At 58.1% G+C, this 18,120-nt stretch overlaps 1 protein-coding gene across 1 annotated transcript in view; it reads right to left on the bottom strand.

Moving 5' to 3' along the window:
* The window catches only part of DSCAML1 (Down syndrome cell adhesion molecule like 1), a gene marked incomplete at its 5' end in the record, with an annotated part of 104,812 nt that overhangs the window by 25,043 nt on the left and 61,649 nt on the right, over nt 1–18,120 (bottom strand). The window contains 5 exons of the mRNA XM_014949517.1: nt 3,004–3,276; nt 5,178–5,474; nt 6,036–6,311; nt 7,020–7,298; nt 8,473–8,619. Of these exons, the coding sequence (XP_014805003.1) occupies nt 3,004–3,276; nt 5,178–5,474; nt 6,036–6,311; nt 7,020–7,298; nt 8,473–8,619 (1,272 nt within the window). The remainder of the gene's footprint in view (nt 1–3,003; nt 3,277–5,177; nt 5,475–6,035; nt 6,312–7,019; nt 7,299–8,472; nt 8,620–18,120) is intronic.

Raw genomic sequence — 18,120 nt, forward strand, 5'->3', positions numbered from 1 at the left:
GAGGCAGAGCACGCTGGAGAGCCCGGCCGGGGAAAGCCTTCCTCCAGGAGGGATGGGCCACAGGGGGACTCGAGGGAGATGTTGCCCCAGGAGGAGAAGCAGCCCAGATTAGGTGCCCAGGAACTCAGGCGGGCTTTTGTTTCCACCAGGAACACAGCCAGGGGAGAGTGGAAGGTCCTGCCGAGTGGAGGACAGCAGGAAGACATCTCCCACCCGTCCGGGCCACCAAAGCTAAGAGCAGGAGGGAGAAAGGCCGACCTCCCGCGCAGAGCGGGCCCTGCTCCGGGGAAAGCCCTGGCCGACCCCCCCGACACGCGCCAGTCGAAATTCCGCCTCAGCATTTATCTGCTCACAGAAAAGCAATTATTAGATGGATGCTTTTCTTAAAGGCACCGGATTCAGAACCAGCCATTATCTTTCTGATAACTTAATTAGGCTACCGCAGCATCTCTGGCAATGTGGGAGGGGGAAGAAAGCGGAGAGAGGGAGACAATTAGCTTAACAAGGCTCAGCACCTGGTAGATGAGATCCTCTTTCCGCAGCCTCCATAATTAAATTAGCAGGCTGCCAATTGTCCCCTCGGCAGAAATAAGCTGCCCTCTCGTACGGGCGCAGGAGCGGCTCCCCTCGCCACCACGCAGGTCCCCGGGTTCCCATCTCCACCCCATCTCCATCGGGAAGGTCTTGGTGCCGGGTTCCTGCCCCTCCGTGGGGCAGCTCTGCAGAGCACGGGGTGAGCCGGGGGGCTGCTGGCGGGCAGAGGGGTGCAGGCACCCCTGGCCTTGCCCCTTCCCCGGCTACAGCAACGTGGCTGGAGCCACCGGAGCCATGGAGCCAAGCGCTGCCTGTTTTCCATAATTAATGAATAATTAATTGGGAATGCACTGCAGTCTATTGCAGAGCGGGGACAGGCTGGTGGATCTCCAAACACGCCCCACCGGCCGCCTCGGTGCTGCCAGGGAGAGGAGCAGCTCCCTTGGTGGAAGAGCCCTCGCTGCTGGAGCTCCCCCCCCCCACAGCTCCTGTCTCCTGCCCAGCCCACCTCCCGCTGCAGCCCTCCTTTCTCCAGGGCTTCCAGGTCCCCAGATCGCTGCTGTCACCCCAGCAGAGCTGTGCCACAGCCCCGGGACGGCACCGAACCCACACCTGATTAATTAAAATGTTCAGAGGTGTCCAGGGGAATAACGAGCTGTCAGGGCACCGCGGATCACGCTGCCGGGGAGGTGCTGAGATGATGCCCCAGCAGCATCGCCGCAGCCCGAAGGAGAGGGGAGGTTTGAAGCTGGGACCTGAGGTCCCCAGGCTACAAGCAGCAGCTAAACCCGGGTGGGAGCTTCCCTCAACGCAGGATGGGGAGCGGGGCTGGGGGCGATGGCTCTCTCCAGCAGGGCTGGGGGCTGCCCACACATCCCTGGGGAGAGGTGCCGGAGGGGAGCTGTAAAGCTTTTACGGCTGCGTGCTCAGAAAACCTGCATAACTCACTTGTGGCACTTAACGTGGTGGCCAGGCACTTGTGGCAATAAAAGCTTTACGGTGCCCCACGCCATCCCGGGCTCCTCGCTCTCATATTTATTCACTCTGCTCCACGGAGCGAGCTGGAGCCTTCGCAGTTCTTCTCCACCGGCCTTTTATCTGATGGCCAGAGCAAATAAGGAAGCCAGCAAGCGGGGCTGGGTGTAAATCTCCAGCAGCTGGTGGAATGAAGATGTCTGGTGGTGGCAGAGCCCGTGCCGCCGTCCCGCACCGCGCTCCCACCCCCTCGCCTTCCTCCGCCCGTCACCGGCCACTAATCACCGCCGTAAATTCAGGCTCCGGAGCGTTCGTTAGAGGTTACTTCCCAGAACACACAGATCCTCAGCTGAACCTCAGCATCCTGCATCCTCCGACGGCACCTCCCAGTGACTCACAAAAAGTGAATCCCGTTATTTAACCTCACTTGCACACATTCCTCTCCACGCTCTCTCCACGCCAGCCCTGCCTGTCCCATTCATCCCAGGAGAAGACCAGCATTTACTCATCCCTGGCCTCTACCCAAGCTCCCATGGAGAAGGGGACTTTGTATAAGGTGAGGAAAGCAGGGCTGGCCATGCCCTGCACCGCAGACCCCAAGGGGGGAGAAGTCCTCCCCCCACATCGCCCTTTGACAGGTTATCCACAGCCCGCTCTTCCCTTTGCAAAGCCTTGGAGAAGAGCATTAGCTAATCAAGAGGGAGCATCTATAATCAGCTTGATGCACTCTCTTGCTAACCTGATTCCTAATAAGAAAGTGGTGGATGGGAAGGGAGGGGGAAGGAGGGAATCAGGGTAAAATCCAGTCCATAAATACCCTGCTGGGTGAGAGAGAGGAAGGCAATTGGCCAGCTCGGGCCCCAGCGCGGCTCTGCGTGTCCGAATGATTTACTGCAAACACCCAGCTGGCGACGGGCAGAGCCGACCCGACAACTCTGAGGACGGGAGATACGGGAGCAGCGCGCACTCGGGGCGCAATCTCAGCCCGTCACTGGGAGGGAATGCATCCGGCTCAATTCATTAGGACTGATAGCTCCCTCAATGGGGCTGAATAATTGATGGCCCGGAGAAGCTTTTAAGATGTTCTGTGCGCTCGGAAGACCGAGAGTATTATTTTTTTAAAAGCTAACACACAGAGAAAAACATCGGTGAAGGTGATCCGAGCAAAGGTTAGATGCTTTAATACGTTATGTTTACACCGTAAATCCTTGCTCCACCGCTTGTAAGGGGAAATGGATACGGCGTGGCTCGGGGCAGCCGCAGCGCGCAGGCAGGACCAGGTAGCCACTCCGGCAGGGGCTGAGCCAGCTCCCCAGGGCTGCTGTGGGGGGACCTGAGCTCCCACAGGCACAGCCTTTGGGGTGCACAGCCCACGCCTGGCCACGGAGTCCCCACTGTGGCGCTTCTCTGCCTCCGTCCCACGGCAGAGGTGTCCCCAGCGCGGCCTGGACGGCCTCTCCATCTGATCCAGGGAAAGCCTCCCCACCCGCTTACCTTTCACCGTGACGTGGACGCTCTGGCTGATGGAGAGCTGGGGCTGGATCAGCACGCTGCACAGATACTCTCCTTCATCCATGCCTTTCTGGACATCCATCAGCTTAAGGGTCCCGTTCTCAAAGACCACTTGGCGGTGGTTATCGGGCAGCAGCAAAGAGTCCTTGTACCACTTGATGGAGTAATAGGGGTACCCGATCACCCTGCAGTTGATGAAAGTGTCCCTACCCGCTACCGCTGTTATGTTCTTCATGGCTCGGATGCTCGGGGGACCTACATAGCCGGGAGGAAGGAAGAGGCAGGCTAGGTTAATTCCGAAGGGCAGCTTGCTTGCATGCAGATCTGCTGCTATTTCAGAGCGAGCTTCACAGGCGGAGGAGGTAACCAGAACGGCTGGGACCCAGCCTGGTGTTGGGTTGGGTGAGGAGCAAAGGAGGAGAGGGCTCCTCTCCGAGTGCGCGCGGGGAAAGCCGCTCACGGGCTGCAACCTCCAGCTAGAGCTACTCCAACACGTCCACAGGGCACAGATACCAGAGAGGCTACAGTCACGGCCACGCTGCAGCACATCCCTGGTTTGGCAGGGGCAGCTTCAGCGCTGGGGGAGCCGGGGCTGCAGACACTGCTGTGCTCCTCGGAGGAGATGGGACGGTGCCTGGGAGCCCGGTGTGATTCCACAATGGGAGCCGTGGCCGCCCAGAGCACCTCCACCTCCAGCAGGGCCTTTGCCCCCAGGGACTGCAGAAGAGATGGGGAACATTCCCCACTCACAGCCACTCTCTGCCTCTCTCAGAAAGATGCTGAATTGTGCCAAACATCCTCGACAGGATCCTGACTTCCGTTGGCAAACGTATTCCACCTCCAATAAAATACACCTTTCCGAGCCTCCCGCCGGCAACTGGAGTCGGGCTGAAAAGCCAGAGAGTCACCAGTTGGTGCTGGCTTAAGGGCTGGGAGAGTGCTGCAGGTGAGTACTTCAGCAAGAGGTTTCATGCATGGATAATTACACTGTTCTCCCAGCTGCTGCATAAAATGGCAAACTAATCTAAAGATTAACTCTGCTGTGACTCCCCGTCCTAAGGACGTAGTGGGATAAGAGCTTAGGAGACACTCAGGATAAGCTGATGGATGGTCTCTCTCATACTGGGACATGTTTAGAAAAGGAGCAGGAAAAAAGGAATTAGCATCTTGTTCTGTAACCCTCTCTTGGGCCTGTCTGAGGGACTTGCTCTGTTCCAGGGGAAAAAAAAAGCCTGAATCTTATCTAGTGACAGCCCGTCAAGAGCAGAGAGATGGGAAAGAGGGAGACAAGGGAACATCCTCATTGAAAAGGCTGCTCGGGCTTCTCTTGGCCGAGGGATGAACTTGCTCCAAATTCAGTAGTGAACAGCAGCAAAATTCAGGCTCTCCCGGGATCCCAGCCAAAAAACCACCAGATCCATTTCAAACCTGAGACGCAGACAAACACAGCCCTTCAACCCCCTCTCTCAGCAGATAAATAAATGCTACCTTGTCTCTGTCTCGCTCCCACCTGTAAGCCTGGAAGCTTTAATTGGTGATTATTAATGGGCAGGGTTTTATACCGTACCCTGTGCCCGAGAGCGCTCCCTGTAACGCGCTGCACAACACGCTCCAGCCGTAATAACACGGTGATTAACGCGGCCATGGCTTTTAGCAGACAAAGAAAATACAGACATGACAAATCAAAGCTCATTTTCCACGATTTCACGTGCTGCTTCATCATCGTTTGTCATGCAGATCCCTGCGCCGGCGGGCACCTTCGCTGCCAGGGAGCCGGGATCCCGCCGGGACGGGGGATGCTCGGGGGACCCGGGATGCTGCGGTGCCCGCCACCACCTTCCCCGTGTGCGGGGTCCCTCGGGGAGGTATTTGCTGACCATCCACAGACCCCGAGGCAGGGGTTCAGCGGGGCAAGAGCCACCCTGATGGGGAGAGACCCCTGCAAAGCCCAGCTCCGGCTGCTTCGTGCCTCCTTCAATTCCCTGAGGGTGAGAGCGAGCGGGACAGGAGCTTGGGAAATCGGGTTGGGGCACCACGGAGATCCACGTGGCCGGGAAGAGGAAGGGGAAGGCGAGAAGGAGCGCTCGGCCGGGGAACAGAACACAACCAAAAGCCCAGTAAGAGTCCTATTCTGATATTTAAAAGTAGACAGGCACCTCTTACGTTTATTCGCGCTTGGTATTCGGCGCTGCCCACCGAGTTCCGCGCGGTGCACCGGTACACGCCGCCGTCCTTGATCTGCGGGCTCGTCACGTTCATGTGGCTGACGGTGGTGCCGTCCGACATGGTGTACTGGTTGGTGCGGTGCCCGCTGTCCCGCGGGATGGGCTCGTCGTCCAGCGCCCAGGTGACGGTCGGCGGGGGGGCCCCCTTGGCGGCACACATCAGGGAGAACTGCTCCCCGGGGTTGACCACCTTCTCGCTGAAGGAGGAGACGATGCGGGGGGTCCCATCTGGGGGGCACCCGGGGGGAGGGGGGTCAGGGAGCGGCAGCAGCAGCAGTCACCCGCCAGCGGGACGGCTGTGAGCCCCCCATCTGGAGTGGGAGCCCCCATCGGCAGGGCACGCCTGGCCATGCCCGCATCCTGGCAGGAGGAGGATGCTGAGAGGGGGCTCGGGGGCTTGCTGGTCCATACAGGCGCTGTTTCAAGGGGACACCAGGATCAGGGTGTCCATCCCTTGGCCCAAACATCCAGCCACCTGCATCTACACCTCCTTATAGGGAGGGGATGCCTGGTGAGAGGCAGTGCCTCGGTCCAGGAGCTGGAGATGGGAAATTCACTCCTTATTCTTGGTCCTTCCCCCCCATCTCGGCTGTGCTGCATCCCTGAGCTGCTTGTGGATGGCACACACAGCCCAGGGAGCAGGGTGGGAGCAGCATGGCCACAGGAACCCCCCAACCTCCCAGGTCTCCCTGCCCTCCAGCCACGCACGAAACATCCTGACATGCCCCAGAGAAGAGGCAGCTTGGTGAGGGGCAAAGAAAAGCCCCAGCCCCGAGGAATCCAGCTCACCCTCCAGCATGATGATGGAGAAGTCCTGTGCCGTCTGGGACTTGCGGGTGGCGAAGCACTGGTAGGCCCCGGAGTGGCTCTTCTGGGCGGCCGTGATGAGGAGGGTCTCGTTGCTGATGCCCCGGATGGAGATGTAGTCGTCCACCACCACCAGGTCCGTGTTGCGGTACCAGCGGATGACGTACTCGGGGGACCCGCTGAGGGCACAAGAGAGGATGACGGTGCTGCCGATGCCCGTTTTGAGCTTCTTTGGTGTGAGGGTCACACGCAGAGGGTCTGTGCGAGAAAGGGGGAGAGTGGGTGAAGGTGTTGGCGGGGCCGGGAGCCATCTCAGCATCACCCCGCTCTCTCTGCCTCTCCTGCCCTGGAACCACCAGCGCGGCTACACATAAAATGTCACCGCACAATAAGGTGGTGGGTCCCCCCCCCCGACCCTCCCCTGCTTTTAACATCAGCCCAGAGCCCCCAGCAGGGTGCTGGCACTGTCTGGGAGGCAGCAGGACGGTGGGTGAGCTGAGGGACAGCAGGCTGCCAGTGCCCACGGTGCCCAGGTAAGGCAGCCACGGTGCGTGCCAGCCCCGGCACCGCCAGGATCCCGGTGACAGGAGGAACCCCCCGCAACAAAGCACGTGATAAACGCCTGGCCTGCCCAGATGGTATTTACTGTTTGGTTAGAGCTTATTTTATGTAAATCAACCAAGGAAAGCGCAGCGGCGCCTGACATAAAACTGATGTCACATTCCAGCAATTTACATCCCCCGGCATCGCTCGGAGCGTTCCCGACGCCCCTCTCCCTGCCCCGACCCAAGCGGTAAATCAGGGGACGCTGTGGAAGAGCTGCTGCAGCACGATAAACCTTCCGGATCATTCCGAGCACCGCATCGGACGCGCGAGGCTTGTCATTCCTACAGCTCTATATTTAAGAAGGCGTCAGGGCAGAAGCCTCCCCGCCGCCGTGCCCCGCTCCCCCCCGCCAGCTCTCACCTATGACCGTGAGGGTCCCCGTGACCTCTGCAGACCCGAAGGTGTTGGTGACCTCGCAGATGTAGGTCCCACTGTCCTCCACGCGCAGGTCGCTGATGGTGAGGCCCGTGATGCGCTTGGTCCAGCGGCTGTCGGCGGGGAGTGGGCGCCCGTCCTTGATCCACCGGACGGCGGGGTTGGGGTAGCCCGAGGCGATGCAGGGCAGCTCCACCAGCCGGCCCGCCTTCACCTCCCGCGACTGGAAGCTGTCTAGCATCGTGGGGATGGACTCTGCCGGGTCTGGGTTCGGAAAGGAAACGGGCTGACGCGGTGAAGATGAGTCGGCGAGGCTCCTCCCCACCCAGGACCACCTTGGCATCCCCCTTGATCAGCAGCTCTACATGAGCTCTCCGTGAGCAGGACACCAGCCCCATCCTTCACTGGGCACGGGGATGGGGCAGGCTGGTGGGGAGGTGGGAGGGGAAGCGCCTCTCGCTAGCTGATGGGATGAATAAACTCAGCACCGGAGGAATTACTCAAGGTGACACCTAATTGGTGCAAAATACACAAATTCTGTGGCACATTTCAAAATTTACAAGCAAAGGGGCCCATCAGGCAGCTAGGAAAGGAGAAAATTAATCACCAAGTCTCAGGCGTGAAATTAAATTCCAGGGGAAAGAAACCTCTTTCATTACTCCCAAGCAGAAGTAAAACACCGTGACGTGTAAATAATGACAGTGACCAGGAGGGGACGGGGCTGGATCAAATGCACACAGAGAGGGGATGACACATGCAGTGGCCGCCCGCGCTCCTCGGGTGGGACACGGGACCCCCCAGGGCTCTAAGAGGCTGGGGCGAGGTCAGGCAAGCCCCCCTGAACCCCTCCTCTACCCTCTGTGGGGTTAAGTCCAAGAGCCAGCGCGGGAGCCCCAGCCCGCGCACCCGAGGACAGGAAAAGCATATGGCAGAGAGCGGGCACGGCGAGGCGGCTGGGAGTCGGGCGAACTCCCTCCCGAGCGGAGTAATTTGGGCAGTCAGCGGAGCCGGGAGCGCCCCGAGACACGCCGGCACTCCGGACTGCGCTGCCTGCGCCGCAGTATCGCTTGCATCTTCGTCACATCGCGTCGGGCTGCTCACATCGCCGCCTGTCACATCGCATCGCCGCCCGCCCCGTCACCCTCCCGCTCGGGGGGCTGTGTGGCGCTGGCGCCCGCCGCAGCCGGCACCGGGGGGGCAGGGTGGGCTCGGGGGCACATGGGAGGCAGCACGGACCCCCTGCACAACCCCAGCGGGACCTCCCACCCCCAGGATGTCCCCTCACTGCGGGGACAGGAGGCGGTGATGCCATCGTTCCCTCCTGCACCGCCGAGCACAGGCAGGGCTGGACACCCTCGTGGGCGCAGGAGCCCACCGTGTCCTGCGGGACAGGGGTGTCCCCCCCTCAAGCACGGGGCGCCAGTAGCCACCTCCTCACCTGAGACTGAGAGCCTGGCTCCGTTGCTCTGCCGCGTCTCCCCGCTGTACTTGTGCTTGGTGATACACCTGTAGGTGGACAAGGCATCTTCCTTCTGCACGTCCGATATGTACAAACCTCCGTAAGAAGTAATAAAAAACCTATTTTCTGGAGACACAAAGGGAGGAGAAGGGTGAGAGAGCCAGCCCTGAGCCGGCACATCATCTCCCAGGCTCTTGGTACCCAAGTCGGGCAGAGCCCCTCCACTCTGGGCGGGCACTGGAGCCACGGGTGGGCAGAGCGGGTCCTTCCTCCACCTCCCCGCCCCCCGACTGCACCGGGGTACGGCCTCTGGCTCCATCTTCGGGGGTCAAAGTCCCAGCCTGGCAAAGTTGGGCCAAAATGGGTGAGCAGCAAAACGATGCTCTGCCGGCACGATGCTCTGCCGGCACCGCCAACGTCGCCACGCGCTGCATAGCAACGCGGCAATTAAAAGTGAATCCGTCCCGCTGAGTTAATAATTAGCTTAACTTACTTGGAAGCATGTGAAAACAAATAAGGGCTTGAGCTGGTATTTGAGCGCTGGGGGGAGGATGGCAGGAGAGCAGGCAGGGCAGCACAGCCCCGGCAGCGCCGCCGGAGCAGCCCCCTCCAGCCAGCAGGTTTTGGAGCCCAGCACACGCCAGAGCACACAGGGGAAAGTTTCCAACTCTTTCATGAAGCCAGCCTGACCCCCGTAATTCCTCATGAATATTAAGAGTAATTAACGCCAATAGAAAGACCTGTGCTGTGGCACAATTCAGTGGCTACGTGGAGAGCTGGGTAAGTGGTGGCACTGACGAGAAGGTCCCCTGGCACCTGGAAACTCCCCTCTCCTCCCCAGTGGCAGCAAGCCTTTGACCCCAGGTTCTGGGGGTCCCTCAGGGTTTATTCCAGCACCAGCCACCACCAAGCCTCAGCTGGGACGGGGTGGTCCATCTGCTCAGTGGCACGGCATTGCCAGCCAAACCACCCCCTGCCAAGGCCAGCAAGCACAGAGGGGCAGAAGGCAATTAGCAGAGCTGGGCAGTCAGAGTGGAAACCTTTAAAACCTAATCTTTAAATCAGCAATGGCCAGGACCTAGAGTAGGTCTCCCAGTGGCTGAGGAGAATTGGCTGTTTTTTTCCTCGAGCATCTTTTGGAAGCACCTGAATATTCTCAGTGTCAGTGGAGGAAAGTGCCATGGCTGAACCTGTAAGAGCAGGAGAAACAAACGCGGGTGGAATTCGGGGATTAAGGCAGATGCTCCCAGAGCATCCTGGCTCTGCCCTCCTGGGACAGGGCTGCAGAACCCTCTCCCTGCGAGTGCTGGAGGCCAGGGGCTGGCAGAAGACAGGGCTCTTCACCCAGAGAAGTGGAGCCCATCCCCGGCACGAGCCCAGGCGACGGCAGCCCTGAGCTCTGCTGGCACTGCCCCCTTCCAGCTGCGGCTCAGCTCCATGTGCGCGTTTGACTCTAATTGCTTGATATGAGAGCATTAGGGGCTCTAAACGGCAAAGAAATAGCAGCCTTAATAAAATGTGAACCTGGGCTGCCGTTAACAGGAGGCAGAGGCAGCCGCCGGGCTGGCAGCCCCGTGCAGGATCTCCCTGGCAGCAGTGGGAGCACGAGCTGGCAGCCCCAGGGTGTGCCATGGGCACGGGGGTGGCCATCCCCGTGTCCCCCGTGGGCTCCCACACCACCACGGTATGCCAGGACCCACCTTTCCCCATCCCCATTGGAGGGGTCAGGGGCTCCCCAGCCAAAACCTCAGGTGGGATTTTTGCCTCGGTGGCACAGCGCAGCACCCCCAGGGCAGCAGCACCAGTATGCAACTGGGAGCAGGCGTGCAGCCCTGCGGGTCCCAGGCTCCACACCCCCAGCCAGAGGCGTCGAGGGATTCGTACAAACCTCCGTAAAAGGGAGAAAGGGGGGAGGGAGGAGAGCAGTCCCGCAAGCGCACTGAAATAACATGCAAATCAGCCATTAATTTTTCATCTCCCATCAAACCAGTAAGCGAAGAACATTGGCTGCACTGGAATTTGAGATGGGGGGGTTGGGGGAGGAGGGTGGCCGGTTTCCATGGTAACGGGGGCTGTATTTCACAAAGTGCTGGCAGCCCCAGCTGGCCCCCCCCGGCTCCCCACACGCTGCCACACAGGCACACGTCCGTGCGTGGTTAACCACAGCCCTGCCTGCGGACACACCATCCTCCTCCTCCTCCTCAGGAAACAAATCCCGGCACGAGCCAGAGCGATGCGCACAGAGCCAGCAGAGGGGCAAAGGGCAGCTGTGCTGGGTGTCCCCCCACCTCCTGGGACCTGGGGTGGCAGCAGCAGGACCCACGGGAGCCAGACTCCCACATGTGGCCAGGAGAAGGGGAGAAGAGCCCCAGGCTTCTGCCTGGACGGCGGGAGGGGAGGAGGAGAGTGGCCAGGGTGAGCATCGCTGCCCAGGAGCGATGCCCTGGACCTCCTTACCCTTGGTCCCCCCACAACCCCAGCCCTTTGGAGGTGCCCAGCTTTCACAGCCCACACACCCAAGATCAACCCTCTGAGATGGGGCTCCAGCCAGAGCATCAGCCCCAGAGAGAGGAACAAGCAGAAAAACTGCAGGTGTTGGCACCCACTGCTCCGCCGTGCAGGGGCAGGAGGCATCTGCCACAACCTTAAAGAGGCCATGACATTAAATGTAAGGTCTACAACCTGACAGCACAGCACCCACGTTCTCTTTTCTTTCAAAGGGCAAATAACCCCCTGGAGGAGCATTACAGAGGTTCGAGGGAGAGGTGCAGGGCAATAATTGATGTAAGCGGCTCCAACAGAGACCTCACCAAAGTGACTTATGGCTGAGTTTGCCAGCGAGATTAACGTCGAAGGTCGCTGAATAAAATCAGATCTTTCTGCCTGCCAGGAGGTGGAAAGGCTTTATGGGAAGTAGAGGATTAAGTACATCCGTGGCCAGACTGGAGCGATGTGCCCCTAATAACTCTTCCAGCTAGACCTGAGCCTTTAGAAACGCCTGGCCAAAGCCCCCCGCGCCCCTCTTGCCCACCCCTGCAAGGGAGGAGCAGGGGGGCCAGCAGCCCCACCGGCCCTCAGGAGCTCACCCCTTACCCGGGGAAAAGCACGAGGATGAGAGGGGGGGTCTCCTCCCCAGCAAACATTAGGAGGGTCTCTCACCACGTATGTACACGCAGACACATATTCGCTGATACCGAAACCCTCTGCCTGTGGTGGCCACAAAACTCCAGCATCAGTCCCAGGGGCCTTCCAATTGCGAGAGAAAAATTACAGTCGATACAGGTTACCAGCTACTGCTCCATCCAATATAGATTTATAAAAACAATGGGGTCAGGGCTTCAGGAGAGAGCACATTTTATAGTTCATAAGACTAATGAGATAACTTTCCCTCGGTACTCCGGGGCCAATATTTCCTTACGCAGTCTATTTTAACTGCTAGGGAATCAATAGGTGCCAGCCTTTATGAATTAGCCATACTTTGAGCATATGCATCCCAAGGCATCCCGGACAAATCCAATAACTGTTTGGTGCTATTTCTGGCCACGTTTAAAGTGACTAACGCCTCCCTTGGGGGGGGAAGGCACGGAGGGGGAAGCCCCAAAGAACAAAGCCTGAGATTTTCCGAAGCTGTTGCAACAGCACTTTGCTGCTGCTGTTGCTGCTCCAGGATGCCTTTAGCCAGGCACGGGGCTCGCTGGGGGACAAGAAGCCCCCCCAGGGTGGGCCAGCAAACCCAGCCAGCAGGCAAATGCCTGCCTGCCACTGTGGCACAGCACCGCTCATCCTGCCTCTCTGCCAGATGGATCACGGGCACCTCCATCCCCAGGATGGCCCCAGGACCGGGACTCAGTGCCCGGATGAGGGATGTGGGGCAGAGGAGAGGGCTGGCAAGTGGTGGCCACTCACCAGAGCTGCCTTTAATCTCAGCAGGCTGAGCCCAGCCCGGTGCCACAGCTAATACTGAAAGCAGAGGGAGCCTGGACTGGGCACCAGATTAAAGACCCATCCATCCATCCATCCCTCCATCCCCGAGAAACTGAAGAGGAACCGCAAGTCAAGCTCAATGCAAATTTAATAAGAGCAGCAGGGTATCTGACAGATTTATGTATATGTTTGCCCGCAGTGGGGATCCCAGGGGAGGTGTTAGGCAGCCATAGAATCATAGGATGGTTTGGGTTGGGAGGGACCTTAAAGATCATCAAGTTCCTACCCCCTGCCCTGGGCAGGGACACCTCCCCTGAGCCCAGGTCGCTCCAAGCCCCATCCAGCCTGGCCTTGATCCCCTGCAGGGATGGGGCAGCCACAGCTTCTCTGGGCAACCTGTTCCAGTGCCTCACCACCCTCACAGCAAAGAATTTCTTTCTGGTATCTAATCTAAATCTCCCCTCTTCCAATTTAAAACCGTTGCCCCTTGTCCTGTCACTGCACTTCCTGACAAAGGGTCCCTCCCCAGCTCTCCCGGAGCCCCTTCAGATATTGGAAGGCTGCTATAAGACGCCTCTCCCCAGCCCCTCCAAAGGCAGCCCCTCTCTCCTGCACAGCCCAGCCACACGCACCCACCCAGACCTTCCCACCACCAACCTCCGTGGGCATCCGTGGGACAACCCATGCCAGCCGAGCACGGGGCTCGGGCTCTGCACCAAAGGGCTCGCTCCCTCCTCCTCCTCCTCTGCCTGAAGAGAGCACCGTGCCCCAGTAACCTCCTCTCCAGAAGCTGCAGTAGCCACATCTGGGCTGTGCCACATCCTGGGGAGGGCACAGCACCGGGAGGGTGGCACGGTCTGCCAACACTGCCGCTTCCCCCGGGAGCTGCCTGCTGCCATGGGGCACCCCAGGCTTTGCCAGGAGCATCCCCCTGCAGACCTAGAGATCCAGAAAGTCAGGTAGCCCCAATGCAAGCCCTTTCCTGGCCGCTGCCGAGCCGGAGAGGGGAAACAGCCGAGGAGGGGTGGAAGTCGGGGAGTCGTGACGGGCTTTCCGCCTCCCCTCCTTAATCTCCTTTATAAGCACGGCTCCATCTCCTCCCGTTACAGGATTAACACCCATCTCTCATTCTCCTCTTGCAACAAGATTTTATTTCTAATTACGCTGTAATAAAACCGGGCGCGCTCCCAGGGCTTCTTCCAAATGACTTGTCGACACCAGGCGAGATTGGATCCCACTCGGGCCCCTTGCCGGCGCTGCTGCCTGAGATTCATTAGGCATGCATGAGGGAGAGGTTTTAAGAATGGAATTGCATTTAAATGGCTTTTCTGAGAGGGAGAGATGAAACAAAAAAAAAAAAAAAAAAAAAAAAAAAGAGAGAGAGAGAGAAGCAAAAAGCAGGAAAGGTTTAAAAGGAGGATGTCATTGTCACATCCCTATCACACCGCAGCCACGGTGCCAGGTCCCCTCTCCCGGGCGCCCCAGGGACCCGGGGCAGGGATGAGCCCTCTGCCCCTGTGGATCAGCCGGGGATGGGGCTTTCCTTCTCTTCTCTCACCCCTGGCAGAGCCCACCCCACGCACGGCACAGCCACAGCTCAGCAGCCGACGCTTTTCCGCTGAATTAGCTCCTGACGCGTTACAGAATTACCTGCAGAACCCCAGCCCGCCGGCGACAGGTCAACAAATACAAAAGGAAACACTGGGTTGGTGGTTTTTTTGTTTTTTTTTTTTTTTTCTTCTGAGCATCGAGTTTGGCTCTGACCACCGGATTTATGGCCTGGAGAGAGCTGGTGGCGCGGCGCAGAACAAACACCCTCCACACACGGCTATGGAGAGATGTTACCTGCAGCCGTCGGCTGGCAGGTCCCAAATTTCAGCTTCAGCCCGGGATGCGGCTCTGCAGCTGGTCTACAGCTCCCAGGCCCTCTCCTTATACCCACGGCACAGACAGCACCCAAGAGGATGGCAACCAGAGGCACGAAGGGCTGAGCATCTCCCCCTGCCCTGCGATGCCCAGGACACTGGGGTCTCTCCATCCCCATGGCTGAGGGGCACCACCAGCAGTGGTGGCCAGGTTTATCAGCAGAAAAAAACCAAACATCTGGAGCCAGGGATTTTCTTGGCAAAGCTCAGGAAACGCACACCAAAACAAATATGGGATGGGTAAAGTCAGCTCTGTACACCCACAATCCCACCCCCGCAGTCGGGGAGCACGTGGCTCGCTGGAGCAGCGGGATCACCCCGGCCAGCCCCAGCCTCTCCCGCCCCCCCGGCTCTCCCCAGCTGCTCAGCTCCAATCCCCACCGCAAAAAAAAGAATAATAATTAATCACCGGCAGCATGACAAGCCGTTTCCAACCAAGCAGAGGAAGTTAATCTGTTCGCGGACACTCCGATCGCAGGGAGAGAAAGTCAGGGGGAATAAATTACTGCCTTTGCAAGGAACCTGCCGGGTGGGAATCACCTCGTTAAAGCCCCCCCTGCCCCACGCAGTGCCCTGCTCTCCCTGTCCTGAAGCACACACCGCCTTGAAACCCCACAGGCCACACAGCAATTAGCATCTCTGTCACTTTACCCTCGGAGCAACGGCTTCAGCGCCCGCACTGCTCTCTCTCTGGGCTCCGAAGGCACACGAGAGGCTCCCATTTTGTGCACGGGAAGATTTTTGGAAGGGAAAGCCAAAGGTTGAGCTTTAGAACCGGGAACGCGATCCAGGTGTGTGCTTGAGGAAACCACAAATGCTACTGTCGTTTCACCTGAGAAGATGTGAGACGTTGCTGTTGCTGTACCATCTCATCCCCGCGGTGTTTCCACCACTCTCTGACATTCCCCGTCCCCACTGGACTCCCCCGCAGCACCCGGCGGCCACTACCTGGGCACCGCTTCCCAGAGAGGGGCTGGCAGCTCGGCAGACACAGGGAAAAACAGATGTTGGGAAAGATCTCTCTCTATCAGCTCCCTGGGAAGCGAGGTGTCCTGCCGGGCTGGTAGGAGTTATTAAATCAAAGAGTAATTATTTACCAAAGGGCCAGTCTCGCAACTCCTTTCCACGGGTGTAAATCCAGAAGCGGGCTGCCCACGGAACCGCACTCACGCGGGCACCAGCCAGAGCAGCACTGGCCTCGCCGGGTTTTAATCCACCTCTGAGTCACTGGAGCTTTTTGCGGGCACACGGCTGCTAAAATAAGAGCCAGGCGCAGGCAGCGAGCACCCGGGGTGTTTGGGGACGCTTTCAGCTGTTTGTGTACGTTGCCGTGAAAAGGAGACGCTTTCACCGAAACAAAGCGAGGAGGAAATTCACTTTGGGGGAGAAGAGCTCTGCAGAGGGGACCAAGGGCTGGGGGTCGCCCGCAGAGGAGCCCCCGGCCCCCCCAGCCCCAGCCCTGCTGGCACTGTCAAAGGAGGAGGAGGAATTAATCTCCTGAGGTGGTCCAGAGCCATCTAATACCAGCAGAAAATTACAGAACAGGATGAAGAGCATTACAAAATGAATAGGAGGGGACTAGAGATTTCCATGGCTAATCCTGTTAACGAGACAATTTCTTATCAAACTCATTATGTGGCAGAAAGCGGAGAGGAGGGAGGGGCTGGGAAGAGGGACTGGGGAAGGTGGGGGGAAAGGGGAGGGCAGGGAAAGGCATCCCGGGGTGCCCCCGGACCCGAGGGAGAGCGCGGCGTCCCCCCGAGCCCGGCCCACCACGCTGCATCGCCGTATCGCGCCGCCGCTCCAGCGAGATCTGTATTTCTATTTCCGAGGAGAGCTAAATATTACAGGAGTGACATTTACCACAAAATAGTGCCGTCTGCTCCAGACGTATCACCAGCCCTCTCCCAGCCCCGAGCCGCAGCGGGCAGAGATTACGGCAGGCATAAAGAAAAAATAAAAATATAAAATCCATCGAGATAACACTCATTTAAAAAAATTATTTTGCTACCGTAATTTTTTTTTTTTTTTTTAACCTCCTATTACGAGGAGCCTCGTTTTCCAGCAGGAAGCAAAATGAAAGGCTTCGGTCCGCAGGTCGAACGCGTGCCTGCCTTCGCTCCGGCGGCGGCAGAGGCTTCGGTGAGGGCTGGGGGCTCGGGAGGCAGCGTGGCAGGGTCTCTGGCTGCTGCTCCCTGGCCACAGGCACCTCTGCCCGCCTGGCACCCGCCGAGCTGACGCCTGTCCCCTCCTCAGCCGGGCAGGAGCAAAGTGGAGCAGCCTGGCACGGCGAGCCCCCGCTGCCGGTGAGGCTCAACAATTTCTGCACATTCCCCACCAGCCCCTCCACCTCCTGCCCCCCAGCCCCAGGGGCTGCACCGCTACTTTAAGCACTATGTTTCATTTATTTTTTTTTTTTTTAAATTTGCTATTTAAAAAAAAAAAAAATCCAACACGGAACTACTCAGATTTCATGCTAATGAGAAGAGAATCTGGATCGAGGACTGTGCAAAAATTTGCATCTCAAAGAGGAAAACAGGAAGTCACTGAGAAAGGAAAATCCACCGCCGAGGTAGCGTGTATGGCCATAATTAGGCTAATGCTGCCTCTCTTCTGTCAGCTCATTTCCATCAGCCCCAGGGTAACTAACGGGGGGACAACAGACTCCTTCACCGCCCTCCACACGGAGATGCCTTTCCCCGCCATGGTACCCAGCCCCGGCGCGAGGGATGAAGAGCCAGGCTGCAGTGAGGGATGAAGCACGGCACAGGATGAAGCACGGCAGCCCCAATCCCCCAGGAGGGAGGGTTTGCAGGAAAGAACACGGATCTGGAGAGTCTCCTCCAACGGTACCACCAACGTGGTCTGCCATGGGGACAAAGCACACCCAAAGGAAGAAAATGCTGCCAAACCCTGGTGTTATCTCAGTCGTCACCTCTCCATCACCGTGCTCTCTCCCAGAATGGCCCAACGAGGTGGCCCAGCCTGCCCAGACCAAGGTCATGGCAAATACACGGCTCTGCCTGGCCACAAACACGGCACCAGCTCCTACCGGCCACCGAGCAGAAACTGGTGGCACAGAACAAGCCATCGTTGCCCCCCATTTTGAGAGGGGCTGATCTGCCCTGCTCCATCAATTTCCCCCTGATTTTTTAATTGGGTTTTGTTGCCGCTGTAGACATTACTGTACAAACAATTCTGAATGGCTCTAACCAAGAGATTTGCTCATAAAAATCCATCACGGACGCCGAGAATGACACAAATGGAAAACGCCTAATGAAAACAAAGGAGAAAACAACAGGTACTTCAGTCCTTTGCCATCCATCAGCAACCTCGGGTTATTAAAGATACGGGAGGGGAAAAAAACCCCTCACATCTGCAATCAGATCTCAAGAAATTTTGAAAAGACAAATAACCGCATAGGAGGAAATTCTTTGCCCCCACTTCAGTCTGCAGGAGTTTCGCCATAATTATAATAAGAGTAAGGCTGCTGGATAACACGAGAATTATTTTCCCCACTTACATTGTCAAATGATCATCTTGCCCTGCAGTGAAATCTCAATAATTATAATGCTGAACCATGAAAGAACAAAGAAATAAAGGAAAAAAAAAAAAAGCAGTGTTTTCTTCCAGGGAGTTGGGGGGGGGGGAGCTGCGATCGCAGGACTGAAAGTGCATCCTTTCTCTAATTATCTTTCTCAGGGCTGCACATCCCTCATCCCCTCATCCGAGTGGTGAGAAACCCTCCGCTGCCTCCCCCCGCGCCCCCAGCAGCCCC

Source organism: Calidris pugnax, unplaced genomic scaffold (assembly GCF_001431845.1).
Source record: "Calidris pugnax isolate Ruff unplaced genomic scaffold, ASM143184v1 scaffold180, whole genome shotgun sequence".
NCBI lineage: Eukaryota > Metazoa > Chordata > Aves > Charadriiformes > Scolopacidae > Calidris > Calidris pugnax.